The 13,988-nt window shown below is 39.4% G+C and overlaps 1 protein-coding gene across 1 annotated transcript in view; it reads left to right on the forward strand.

The window, feature by feature from the left end:
- Nucleotides 1-13,988, forward strand: part of DCHS2 (dachsous cadherin-related 2) — a 140,699-nt gene that overhangs the window by 107,220 nt on the left and 19,491 nt on the right. Inside the window, 2 exon segments of the mRNA XM_087437260.1 lie at nt 9,214-9,425; nt 12,583-12,734. Of these exon segments, the coding sequence (XP_087293386.1) occupies nt 9,214-9,425; nt 12,583-12,734 (364 nt within the window).

Consider the following 13,988-nt stretch of genomic DNA (forward strand, 5'->3'; position numbering starts at 1 on the left):
CAACTATGTAGTAGATACGTATCTACTGCTTTGTTGTCAGACCTCAAGAAGAATGTTTTTAATAATTTCTATATTACCATACAACTTCCTTGTATAATCTGTACTACATGCACATGGGAAGAAATGAGAGGGGGTAATTTCTTAAGCAAATGCCTTCTCTTCCAGGGTGGTGTTACGACTTTTTGGTCCACACAGGCTTTGGTCAGGAACCTTTCTGAGGTAGCCTGCTAGACACCTTCGTCTCTTCACCGCATCACTTGGTTAAAGGGTGGTGCAGGAAGCCTTTTGGCAAGAGGACCATTTGTGAACACCACCAAGCTTTGTTTCTAGCAATCCAGATGTCTGAGGGTTCTGGGAAAGGAGCTGAAATTAGAACTTTTAGGAAGAAGGAGAGTAGCAGAGTTTGCACATTTCCCAGGCTACCCAAATCCTTCGCCACCTCACTCCTAACATGGCCCAGGCTTGGCCTTATTTTTTCTAGAGTCTCTCATTAAAATGCAGATAAAATATGCCTAGGGTTAGTCCAAATAGGTCATCCACAGAAAACTCTTTATTTTTCCAGTAAGTGTTTATTTATTTATGTTGAAATTTGTTTCAGAATTTTATTGTGGAATTGCTACAAAATGAAATGTTAAGACTTATAAAACTGTTTAATGGAAAATAGTAAAATAAAAACCCATGTAATTACCACTTATCTCCAAAGATGAGACTTTCTCAAACCTCAGGAAGCCCCTGTGTGTCCCCTCCCTCTCATGTCTCTCTTCTTTCACCCCATTGGTAATCTGTAATCAGTAATCTGAATTTGGTGTTAATCATTGCCTTTTTTTCATTATAATTTTCCCATCATGTTTGAATCCCTAAACAACGTGTTATTTAGTTTTACCTTGGTTTAAACATCTTAATACAATCATGCTTAACGTACTCTTCTATGACTTGATTCTTTTGCTCAACATTATTACTCTGATTTAGTGCATTAACCATTATGTACACATTAAAGAGGAATAGCGAAGAATATGTACCTGCCACCAATGTTATAAAACAGAACATGATCACTATCATCGGCCCTCCCTTTGTGCCCTGTTCTGATTGCATCCTTTCTCTCCACTGCCCCAAGCTGACCAGTGTCCCAACTTCAGGGATAATCATTCCCTTGTGACTTATAGAAAATGTGTTCCTACACAATAAAAGTGTTTAATTTTGCTTATTTTTGAATTTTATATAAATGGATTTATACTCTATGTATTCTATTAGGATTAGATTTTTTTATTCAAAATTAGAATCATTCGGGGCCGGCCCAGTGGCATAGGACAAGTTCACGCGCTCCACCCCAGGGGGCCAGGGTTTGCAGCTTCTGATCCCGGGCATGCACCGATGCACCACTTCTCAAGCCATGCTGTGGTGGCGTCCCATGTAAAGTACAGGAAGATGGGCACAGATGTTAGCCCAGGGCCAGTCTTCCTCAGCAAAAAGAGGAGGATTGGCAGATGTTAGCTCAGGGCTCATCTTCCTCACACACACAAAAAAAATTAGAATGATTCATGTTAATGTATGTAGCTGGGGCTCTTTCTTGTTCATTTCTTTATGGTATTCTGTTGTAAGCCTATGTCACAACTTATTTATCCGTTCTACTGTTGATGGATAGTGAGGTTTTCTTGTTTGGGCATATAATGACAAGTGCAATTAGGAACAATCTCATATGTGTCTCTGGTGCAATGTAAGGAGTTCTCTAGGCCCTAGAGTCTAGGCTGGGCATATGGTTTATCTTTGCCATTCCACTTAACATCCCACCAGCACTGAATGAGAGCTATCATGGTTGTTCACATCCTACATTCTAGAGCCATCTGGTGGGTGTGAAATGCTGTCTCACTGTGGCTGTAGTTTGCATTTTCCTTATCACTAATGAATTGCAGCATTTTTTCATAGTTTATTGGGCATTCCTGTTTTTTCCTATGTGAAATGCATATTGATATTTTTGTATGTTTTTCTACTGGGTTGTTTGTTTTTCTTTCTGACGTGTGAGAATTTTTAATATATTTCATTAGTATGTATCCTTTCTCTGTTTCTTGTTGCAAATTTTTTTACAGTTTATGACTTGTCTTTCACTTTCTTAATGGCCTGTTTTGATTTTAATGAGTTAGAATTAATCAGTCTTTTACTTTATGATTTGCCCTTTTTGTAAGTTAAGAAATTCTTCCCTACCCTGAGATCATGAAGATTTTCTTACATTGTCCTTTAGAACTTTATATTTTTCTCATGTTTCACATTTACATGTTTAGTGCATCTAGGGTTGATTTTTGTGTTTTACGTGGGTTAGGGATAACTTTTCTTTTTTTTTTTTCTTTCCTTTCCTTTTCTTTTTCTTTCAATGAGGATTGCCAGTTATTCCAATGGCAAAAACCTTCTCCTGTGATCTGCAGTACCATCACTGTCATATATTATGTTTCTGAGACTCTTTACCAGACTCTTGACTCCTTTCCATTTGTCTCTTTGTCTACCCACACACCAATACCACACTCTCTTAATTTCGTTGACTTTATAATAAATCTTCATATCAGGGAAACAGCCCTCTCCCAATATTTACACCATTCTCATCTTCTTCTTCATGAGTATATTAGCTGTTATTGGCCCTTTGCTCTAGTATAAATCATTGTATCCACTTGTCAAGTTTTACACACACACACACAAGCCTACTGGGATTTTTTTGTGTGTGTGTGAGGACGATCAGCCTTGAGTTAACATCTGTGCTAATCCTCCTCTTTTTGCTGAGGAAGACCGGCTTTGAGCTAACATCTATTGTCAATCCTCCTCCTTTTTTTTTTTCCCTTTTTCTCCCCAAAGCCCCAGTAGATAGTTGTATGTCATAGTTGCACATCCTTCTAGTTGCTGTATGTGGGACATCGCCTCAACATGGCCGGAGAAACAGTGCGTCGGTGCGCGCCCAGGATCCGAACCCGGGCCGCCAGTAGAGGAGCGCACATACTTAACCGCTAAGCCACGGGGCCGGCCCTGGGATTTTTTTCCCAAGGAAAAGAGATTTATTCATAAACTTTTGGGTGATGTACAACTGTCCACACCTTCATGCATATAACCCACATACCCTTGGCATGCACATTTGATTTCAGGTAAAACCTCACCCAAATTAACAAAGAAAATGTCAAAAAAAATCATATGGCTCCAATCTAGAATTTAAGTAACTTAATCATCAGACCAAAATATCCTCCTTTCAAATATCACAAACCCCCTTATAGCTGTGCATTGTAGATAATAATCACCTACTAAAACTTTTCTTTTGTTTGTTTTGTTTTCTTTTTTTTTTTTAAATTATGGTAAGAATATTTAACTTGAGATCTACTCTCTTAAATTTTTAAGTATACAATACAGTATTGTTAAATAGGCACAATGTTGTACAGCAGATCTCTAGAGCTTATTCATCTTGCATAACTGAAACTTCATACCTGTTGAACAGCAACTCCTCATTTTACCCTCCCCCTGGCCCCGGCAACCGTCATTCTACTCCCCACTTCTATGAGTTTGACTATTTTAGATACTTCATATAAGTGGAATCATGCAATATTTATGTTTCTGTTACTGGCTTATTTCACTTAACATAATGTCATCAAGGTTCATCCGTGTTGTCACATATGGTAGGATTTCCTTAAGGCTGAGTAACATGCCATTGTATGTATACACCATATTTTCTTTATCCATCCATCCATCGATGGACATTTAGGCTGTTGGAAATTTTACTGGAATTATATTAATTTTAAATATCAGTTTGGGGAAAACCTATATCTTTACAGTATTGCCTTCTAATCCAGAGATAATAGAGAAAATGGCACCAATTTTTTTCTTTAATATATTTTAATAAAGTTTCAATTTTTTTCTATAGCAGGCTTGCATACTTCTCGTTAGATTTAGCCTAAATAATTTATACTTTTTCTTGCTAAAGTAAGTGAAAAAGTGCTTTATCTGACAGTGCTGGTGTGTACACTTGAAGTTGTCTTTTATATTTTGATTTTGTATCTAGCAAACTTATAAACTCTTATTGACTCTGATATCTTTCTGTACATTCAGCATATAAAATCATTATCTGAAAATGACCATTTTCCCCTGTGTATTTTAACATATATAATTAAAGTCTTACATTAGTCAATATCCTGCTCCTGAATAAAATGAGACTCAGAATTCTTTATTTCCAAATATCCCTTTTTCAATTTATAAATTTTTATTGACTACAATTTTAATTCTTTCAAATTAGGCATTATTAATATTTTTAAATAGATTTATCTGCTTCTTTGCTAACCGTTCTTTCTTACATCTCAGATTTTCCTCTAGTGTCATTGTCTTTCTGCCTCAAGTAATCCTTTAGTGAGGGTCTATTGTAGAAAATTTTCTGATTTTGGTTGTCTAAAAATGTCTTTATTTAATTTTTGTTTTTAAAAGATACTTTTACTGGGTTTAGAATTCTAGGTTCATAGTTATTAAGAAGTCAGCTGTTGATCTAAATACCATTTATTTGGATCTTTTTTTGGAACTCCAATTGGACGAATATTGGGCCATCTCACCCTCTCCTACATCTCTTTTTCATCTCTTTGTCCCTTTTCTCTTCAGTCTAGGGAACTACATTTTTAATTTTAAGATCTTTTTAAACTCTTCTTGGTCTTTCAAAAGAGTAATTTCTTGTTCCTTGCTCATATTTCCAAGGTTCTTTTTTTATATATGTTTAAATATGTATCATAATTACATATTCTGTGTCCAATAATTTCAGCATCTTTGGTCCTTGAAGATTTATTCTGCTATCTATGGATTTGCTAGCTCTCATTCACAGTGTCTCATTTCTCTGTGATTTTTTGTGGTTGTTAACTATGAGCTGCTCGTTGTCTTTGAAACTTTTTCTTTGAAGATTCTTTGAAGCCTGGGTTGAATTTGTGCCCTTTAGAGAGGATTTGCTTGCCCTTCTGCAAGTCACCCAGAGACATCATTGACCAAAGTCTAGCTTAAATTTAATTATTGAAGGTTTTAAAAAAATTTAGCTATGATAGCATGGCTACCATACATTCAGGCTTAAGCTAATGAATTCTCAGCAGAAACTTCTTTTTCTCCCTTCCAACCAACATCAAGCTCAAGAGGAGCAGGTTACTGCACATCTGTTTTTAATTCGTTTTTGTTTCTTTAATATTGATCACTCTTTTGGACCTTAGGTAGCCTTTGGGTTTCCAGCTTTATTCTGGTTTTCCTACTAGATCCTTCACCTTTTGTGGGTTCAGGATTTTTCTCTTGTTTTCCATACCCTGAGCAGCTATTGGAGAAGAATCTCAAGGAAGAGGGTTATGTTAGAAACCCTTGGAGAAAAAAATGGGCTTTTAGTGCATGCTTACCTCCCTGGATTACTGTTTTCATTTGTTTTTTTGTCCTCTGAGGATTCCTTACTACTATACCAACTCAATAATACATCTCAATACACATGCACACGTATATAATTTGTCAAGCATTTTAGTTGTTTTTATCAGGAGGATTGTTCCAGTATATAGTTTACCATACAGCTGTCAATAAACCTTTTTAAAAATCTTTAATTATGATTTTAAATTCATCTTTCCTGCCACCTTTGTCATATAATCATTAAACTTGTATCTAAAGGTACCTGATATAGGTTATATGAATGTATGTATTTTAAACCACATACCAGTTAAAATAGAAAACTAGTACGTATGATAAATCAATAAAGTTGACCTCTAAGGTTGTGGTCACTTTTCTTAGGGGTAAAAATAGGAGAAAACCATTTTATTCACTATTGGTTTAGTAAGTTAGGTTAGATAGATCTCTGATGAGAACTATGCTTTCTGTCCATTTGTGCCAGAGTTTGCCCTGTGTTCCATAGTCACAAACCAGAGGTTTACTTTTGTATCCAAACTTCCTGTCACTTTAGCTTAAAAACGTCTACTACTCACTGTCTAAACCACCAGGGATTTTGGAGTTTGACTGATGTTGTGTATGTAAATAACAGATGGTAGTATTCTTTCCATTATTTGGTAGATTGACATAAAACAAAAATGATCAAACTTTCAGTGACTCGAGGATATAGTTTTAACAGGAGAGAGTTTAAAAGCTTTTGGCTAACATAAATATTTATCACATTCTGCTCTGGGTGTGTACATATGCTCATGCATAGTTTGTAACTGGCTGGAGTAACCTGATTATGCTATCAAGCATTTAGCGTTTGAAGAATCTTAATCTCACTTCGATGTGTGTTTTATAACTTGGACAAAAGCTGGAAATGTACATATATCAGAAGGAAAATATTACTATCTCAGTTTCATTCTCAAGTTATTATGTAACTGGCACACTGACATGTAAGAATGAACATGAAGCTGATATTGTGAGGCTCTTACTGGAAGGAGAATGTGGACTTCTGCTCATACTGTTAGACAGAGCCCAGGAGTACTTTCATCTTGCTGGTAACAGTAAATCCTTGATGTCTCTGAGAAAAATATGCATATATCATCCAAGGCAAAATGTGGGTCTAGTAGGTGTGCCCGCCTTGAATCGTCTCATAGGCTGGTGATTGTCTTTGCTGCTTGCACAGCTTTCCCAGCATATGCCAATTATTATACCAAAAATAAAATGCAAGCAAGGAAAACATTAGAACTGCAGATCAATTCCAAGTGCAAAATTCCAATTATCAAAGCCTAAACACAAGCCTTTTATTAAAAACTCCACTTTGATCTGCGCTACAGTTGGCATGCTTTCTACTAAGTGACACTGGCAATTTAGTGTTGCATTTCTGTTTTCTTTTTCCTTTACGAATAGTAGCAGAACATGATAGCACGCTGAATGCTCTGTTTGGTGCAGACAGTGCTCCAGATGAGAGCTTTGGACCCACCTCAGACCGGGGCTCCTTTGCCATTTGGGGGCATGGATTCAGCCCTTGTGTCACAGAGGTTTCTAAAGACCAGTTTCTTTCATTACGAGTTCATCAAAATGCATTCTAATAATTGAAATGATTCTCCAGGTACCAATAGTTAGATCTACTCTAAATTTTCTGTCAAGAGTCTTGGTAACATCAGATTGTGGTTTGTGAAAGTAATTTGGTTTTTTGAATTGGTAACTAAATCTGATGACAATAAATGAAAGGAGTTTATGAGATTTTAAGTCTGGTAGTATAGTGAGTTCTTCATATAGAATATGAATATTTAATTTTTCTTAATAACAGAATAGAAGCTCTAAAATCCCTCCAAAGCACTCAGTACCAAAGTTAGAATATTAGAACCGGATATGATTCCCATTAGCATCCAGGTAAGTATGTGATAGCCTGAAGTTTTCTTGAACTAGGTTGGTTATCTAGGGAAACAGGTTCAGATAGAGCAATAAGAACTGTGGCTTCCAGGCCATATTTCCAGAAACAGTACAGGTTCTTTCACCAGCTGATCAAACTTCTAATAGTCCATGGCTATTAAATATTCTTTTTCTAAATTCAGATAATAAATCTGTATCTGATAATGGAGGGTATGAGAGACGTGGGTAGAACACTGGAATCTATATCATGTTACCGCAAAGAACATTCTAAACATGCACTATACTACCTCTCACAGCAACTCCATGAAGTCATTATTAATACCCCCATTGTACAGAGGAGGAGACTCAGCTCTAAAGAACCTGAATAACTTACTCTAGGTCACAAACTTAGTAGTGGTGGAGCCTGGTAATTTGCCTACATTAAGTAGCCAGGGCTGGGGTTTATGCTTGATTTCAGGTTTCTCAAACTCCACGTCAGTGCTCCTTCAACAAGTCTCTCTTGGACGGAATTTCCAACAGTGAGAACTAAGTAAATCATGATAATAAAATAACAATAATAATAAATTCAGTAAAAAATTTGATAGTGAAGGGGAGGAGAAAACAGAGTAGAAACTAGGGAAGGAAATTATATCAGGGGAGGAATTTTCTTAATTTGGGGGAGAAACTTGTGCAAGGCATAAACCTCCAAGAGTCAGTTTCTCTAACCTGGTTCTACTTTTTTTGTGTGTGTGAGGAAGATTAGCCCTGAGCTAACCTCCGATGCCAATCCTTCTCGTTTTGCTGAGAAAGATTGGTCCTGGGCTAACATCTGTGCCCATCTTCCTCCACTTTATATGGGACAACGCCACAGCATGGCTTGACAAGCAGTGCATCGGTGCATGCCTGGGATCCGAACCTGTGAACCCTGGGCCGCCAAAGCGGAGCACGCGAACTTAACCGCTAGGCCACCTGGCCAGCCCCCTTGTTCTACTTTTTATATGAGGGTATAACCAGTATTATTGGGTGCCTTCTGTATGCCAGACCCTGAGGGACACGATGGTGTACGAGACAGGTCACCGTCCTCGCCTTAGAGCTTCTAAATCAAGAGGAATAAGTAGACTGAAATAGGTGGACAAGGTATGTGCAGCCACTTTGTGAGAGTCCATTGAGGGCTGACATAGTAATGGTACCAGAGTGAGTGGTCTGGAAAGATCGTTGAGGAAGCACAGAAGTGGGGACTATTCCAGGTGGATGGAAAAGCATGCATGTCAACTCTGAAATGAGCATTTGAGGTAGAGAATGTTTATGAGTGTTATGACCAGAGCAGAGAGACCAAAGTGGAGAGTGACACGACTGAGACTTCTGAGGTGCGAGAGCCCTCAGGAAGTGGGTCCCTTTGGAGAAAAAATGCTGAACTTTATCGTAGTAGCTGTGGGAAGCCATTGAAGAGTTTTATGCACGAGAATGACAGTGTCGTTTTTATTATTTAATTCAGAGCGGGAACTGGATTAGTGGGGAGAGCAGTTAAGTGCTCCCATGGGACCAGTTAAATGGGCTAATGCAGGGGACAAGGTGGGAAATGCTGATGGCTTGGAGGAGAGCAGCAGCAGTGAAGACGGAGAGAAGTGGACTCAAGAGATGTCTGAAAAGTAGACTTTCCAGACATGGCGATGGACTACCTGTGGAGAGAGAAGGCTGATTTAAGAGATAGCTCCCAGATTTCAGATAGTTCATACATGTTTGAACCCTGCAAATATCTGCATGTTCTCAACTTTTTTCACAGTGACTCCAGTCGGTGGGGAAGCAAGGCCAGCCAATGGAGGCTTTGAGGGACAAGAGAGGGTGTGAGCATATGAGTCAAGGGTGTCTTGGGACTTTTGAAATAATAACTACAACGCCATTTTCTTTTATTTTTTTTTTTCTCCCTGGGAATAAAAATAGGAGAACTCACTGTGAAAGAACCCAAGTTTCTTGATTTTGAAGTCAGACATGAAGTACAACTCATCGTTTTAGCTGAAAGTAGGGGGCGCAGAGCCTACAGCAAAGTAGCCGTCTCAATAGAAGATGTGAATGATAATTTACCATGCTTCGAGCAAAGCCTTTACCACGTGTCAGTGTCTGAAGGCCAGTTCTACAATGTGCACATCATACAGGTAACAGAAATGCACCTTGTGCGTGAGTGTGTGTGTGTGTGTGAATTATTATCAATCAATGTACATCAAAATATCTACGGCCTTTTTCCAGGACACAAATGAAATTTTAAACGTTTCCAGGGCATATACAATGTTTGATGGACTGGAGGAAACCTTAGTTTGAAGGAAGTCTGGAGTTTCTGAGTCCACTCTTCTTCTTGTCTTCATTCTCTGCTCAGTTAGTGCCCCTGGTTTGTCTACGGACCCTGTGAACACTAGCAGGGACTCTATAGGGACACAAAAATTAGCTCAACATATAAATGCGTACAATTTAGTGGGGAGGTCAGAAAAGTAAGCACATAATTTAAATGCATGTTATAATAGAAGTGTATCTTTAATATCATGAGAGAAAAGAGGAGACACATGCTTTTCCTGGAGGAAAAGCATGAAGCTTCACGGAAGAGTGATCTTTGCACTAAGTCTTAAAGGGCAAGTCGGCATTTGCCTGGTGGAGCTGCAGCCAGACAAGCGTGGACACGTGGGAGAGCTCCCTGGATTCAAGATTTGCAGACGTTTCATGTGAAAGGCACAGACTTCCTGTTTTCAGGCCTAGTTTCATCTCAGAAAAAACCCCCACCCCTGAAAAAGAGAATCTGTTCACCAGGCATTCTTGTTCAGACTCTAAAACCCACGCATCCTTGATAGTCTCTCTACCTGCTTCAGGACTAGTGCCCGTTTTTACCTTTCCCTTCATGGGTTAATTGATGCTTGGAATTCGAGAACCTGGAGATCAGGAAACCTACAGCCTCTTGGGAATCTGCACAGGAAATCAGCATAAAACCCCCTTCCTGAGCAAGTCAACAGAAGAGCAGGACATTGCCTTCGGCCTCTGTAACCCCGCTGCTGTGATCCAGTACCTCATGACTCTTACACCGGTTTCCTCTGGGCTGGAGGGGTCAGGTCTCTAGATGACATTTTAGGACACTTTCTGGACAAGACTTCCAACAATTCTTCACCGTGTGGCTCCCTTCAACTGAATATATAGACACCTCGGTTTGACTTCCAGTCCAGCTCCAGACGTGCGTGTGCCCCTCTCGTTTGCTAGACCGGCAGAGTCTCAGCAGTCTGGGAGTTTCAGCCCTGCGCCCACACAGTCCAGGATTTCCTACGCTATTATTGCAGATTTGTTTTGTATGATAGGGGCCTAATAGCTCCGGCAGCCAGCTTGTTCCAGAAGTGCTGTGTCTTTACTGTGGTTTCAGCCATGACTGAGATGTTTAAGAAGAAGGTTGAGGGCATTCACTTTTCTAATCTTATCACCCCTGCCCATGATGCCTGTTCAGTGGGGATGACAGATGCCTCCAGGGCCACTGTGGGGCCTACTTTGTCACAGAGCATCCCCTACTGGGGCACTGCTGCACTGCACTTCTCTGTCACACATGCTAACCTGGATAGAGCTAGACTGCCCAGTGTGGAGTCTATGAAGGTGAAGGCACCTTTAAAGCCCAGGTACACCCAAGCGAGCCTGAGCCAAGTTACGTCAAACTTTGGGAAGGCTGAGTCAGAGATGGATACAGTGAACTTTATTCTTCACATTTTTAGATCATTTAGTTTCCAGGAAACTAGAACTGCCATTTCCCTGCATCCTCAGATAAATAGGAATGTAGAACGCTCTGCAGTTACACCATGTGGTAGTTACTTCTTGCTTTTTGCCACCACACTGCCCGTGCACCCCCCTTTTGGTTACATCGCCACGAACTTCCTTTAGGAACTGACCCTCCTCTGTCAGATGCAGTCTTGGTGGGACTGTCAATCAAGATAGTGACCTGGCCCCCCCAGCGCCCACCCTACCAGAGGTGTTGCCAACTGCCCCAGTCTCATACAGACTTTCTCTCCTGGAATTGGAACCTTGAGTGGTAGGACACCAGGATGGAGAAAAATAGAGTTGGTTCATCTTGAGGGCAATAACTCAGGGAAGCTGTTTCCCAGAGCTATCCAGGTTCTTGTACTTCACCCGGGTGCTATCTTTCTGATACATTTCTTTCCTTGTGAAGTTAGCCACAGTGGATACAAGTTGCTGGCATCCTAAAACCCTAAGTGATATACCTCCTGGGAGGCCTCCTCTCTGTAACACTTTTAAGTATGTGGCCCCAGGGGACGTGATTGACTTCATTCAGCCCAGAAGCAGATGAGCTTCTCTTCCTGGTGATCTTAAAGGGAATTCTGTATTGCTGCCTTTCTATACCAAATAGCTGGCTTGTGTGCCCTCCTGATGAGGTCCTGGATGTCCCATCCGGGCCACTCAGGGTCCCCTGAGAACTCTGACAGTAGTGTGAAGGATGGGTTGAGAGAGTAGGGAGTTAGAAGCAAAATCCTACAAGGACATCAGTGTAATCGCCCAGGAGCGAGATGACAAGGGATGTGAGCTCGAGCCGAAGTTGAGGGGCATAGAGGATAAAAATCAGTGGAAAAAAGTTTTAATTAATTTGTCAACTTGTTCTTAAACAAGATCTTGAATCCACTAATAGGATTAGTTTTGTGATTTAAATGTAATGCAGAGTAAATAATATATCTCCATGGAGAATGATGCAAACTTTTGTTTTGTCCTCAGTACTACTGTGATAATGCATCAAATAAATGATCAGGATCTAAATTTGTTAGCACTAAATCTAGGCTTTGTTTCATTTGTTTAAAGATTCTTTTAAAATGAGACTTTGAATACAATATAAAAATGCACATGTGGCCTATTTTACAGGCAATACTTTAAGCAGGAAGAAAAGCAGGTGAAAGACAACCATTCACTATGAGGAGATTTCTTTCCTTTTCTGGTGCTAGTGTAAATCCATGTACAGTACTGGACATCTTCTATTCAGACAAATCAGATTTTTTTTCAAGTATTTTTTCCTCTTGACTAAAATTGTAGCTTAAAACATGTGCTACTTTTACTGGAAGTTACTTGGAAATCCTTTGAATGAGTATGCAGAATAAACAGTTTTCTCACCCATTATCCACCTTATTATAAATGGAAGCTTCAGCCCTGTGTTGGGATCCTGTGATCATTGTTTTTAAAGTGTGTTTGACAATCTGTGATCCTTTCATAACACATTTCTCTGAAAAACAAGCCTCACTCATATTGCAGATTAAATCCTTATCTAATGGAAGAGTTGCTTCCTCACAGGTTTTTGCTAGAGACCTGGACAGTGGGGTGAATGGCCTCATTGAGTATTCCATTCTCTCTGGCAACCAAGGAGAAGCCTTCCAGATTGATGCACTCAGCGGTGTGATAACAGCAAATACCATTCTGGACTACGAGTTCACCAACTCCTACAGGTTTGTGCCAGATTCAGATCCATTTGATCAGCTATTTTGCTTTGTTTCTGACAACAGTGTTACTTTGGGCGTGACTTCCTAGTATGTAAGCTTATTTGTAAAATATATTTCCCCTTTGGTCCAATTTATGATCACCCTTTTGAGACATTGAAGGAGGCTTAGAAACTATTTGCTATTTGAAAACGTTGATTGGACTAGAAGAACTTTAAGATCCCTTCTAGTTCTAAGATTTTATGGATTTTTGATGCTATTAAGTAATAAATGAGAGACATTAAGAAAGACAATATTTGTGAAATGCCTACTGAACCATAGAGCACTCTGCAAATGTTTGTTATTGTTTTTAAAAACAGTGAAGACTGAATGACATTTCTCTTTTTAATTCTTTATTCTTTTCTTACGTGTTCGGAAGTACAACCCTGCCATCAGGTCCTTGCTGCAGTGCTGTGTTCTAATAGAAATGATCTTATTAAAAACACACATTCAACATTAAACGTATTTTGGTCTAGAGTTCAAGAGATGCCAGTCTTATACAGAATTCTATAAAAGAGAGAATAATAGTGTCACAGGTCTTCTAGGTATTTTAAAAAGTCAGTGCTACAAAAGTCTAGCCATATGTACAGAGATATTTATGGTGTCACAGTCTGTAAAAGAAAAAGAAACAGACTCTATGGAACCTAAAATGACCGTGAATGGGGACTGCTCCAAGAATGATGGCCCAGCCTTCCGTGGAATACCACGAAACTGATTTTAAAAGAGGAAGAGGTATATCTGTATGTGCCAATGAGGCCAGAGCTCCAGGATATGTGACTACATGGAGGAAATAAGATGCACTACAGTGCTTATGCTGCAGGCCTGTTTGAGTAAGAAGCACACCCACACACTTGGACTACTTCAGGAAGAACACACTAGAAACTGTTAACCTTGTTTGTCTCTGGAGAAGTGGTTGGGAAGGCTGTGCTCAAAGAGAAGCTTGACTTTCTTAGTGTGCATTTTAGTGTGCTTTATATTTGTGTCATATTTTTGTATATTCTTCTGAAAGGCCTTGTACATACAATATATCATTTAATTCCAACAATCACCTCCCGAGGAAGTAAGTTAGGCATGTTCTTATTCACTGATAAGACAACAGACATACAGTGGCTTGCTCAGGGTCCCAGAACCATTCAATGATTGAGCATGGACTGGCACTTAGGTATTCCGGTTCTAAGTCACACGGTTTCCACTGTACAAGCTACAGAGCAGACCTTCCGTTTA

The sequence above is a fragment of the Ceratotherium simum genome, chromosome 12, assembly GCF_057802395.1.
Source record: "Ceratotherium simum simum isolate JZ-2026a chromosome 12, ASM5780239v1, whole genome shotgun sequence".
Lineage (NCBI taxonomy): Eukaryota > Metazoa > Chordata > Mammalia > Perissodactyla > Rhinocerotidae > Ceratotherium > Ceratotherium simum.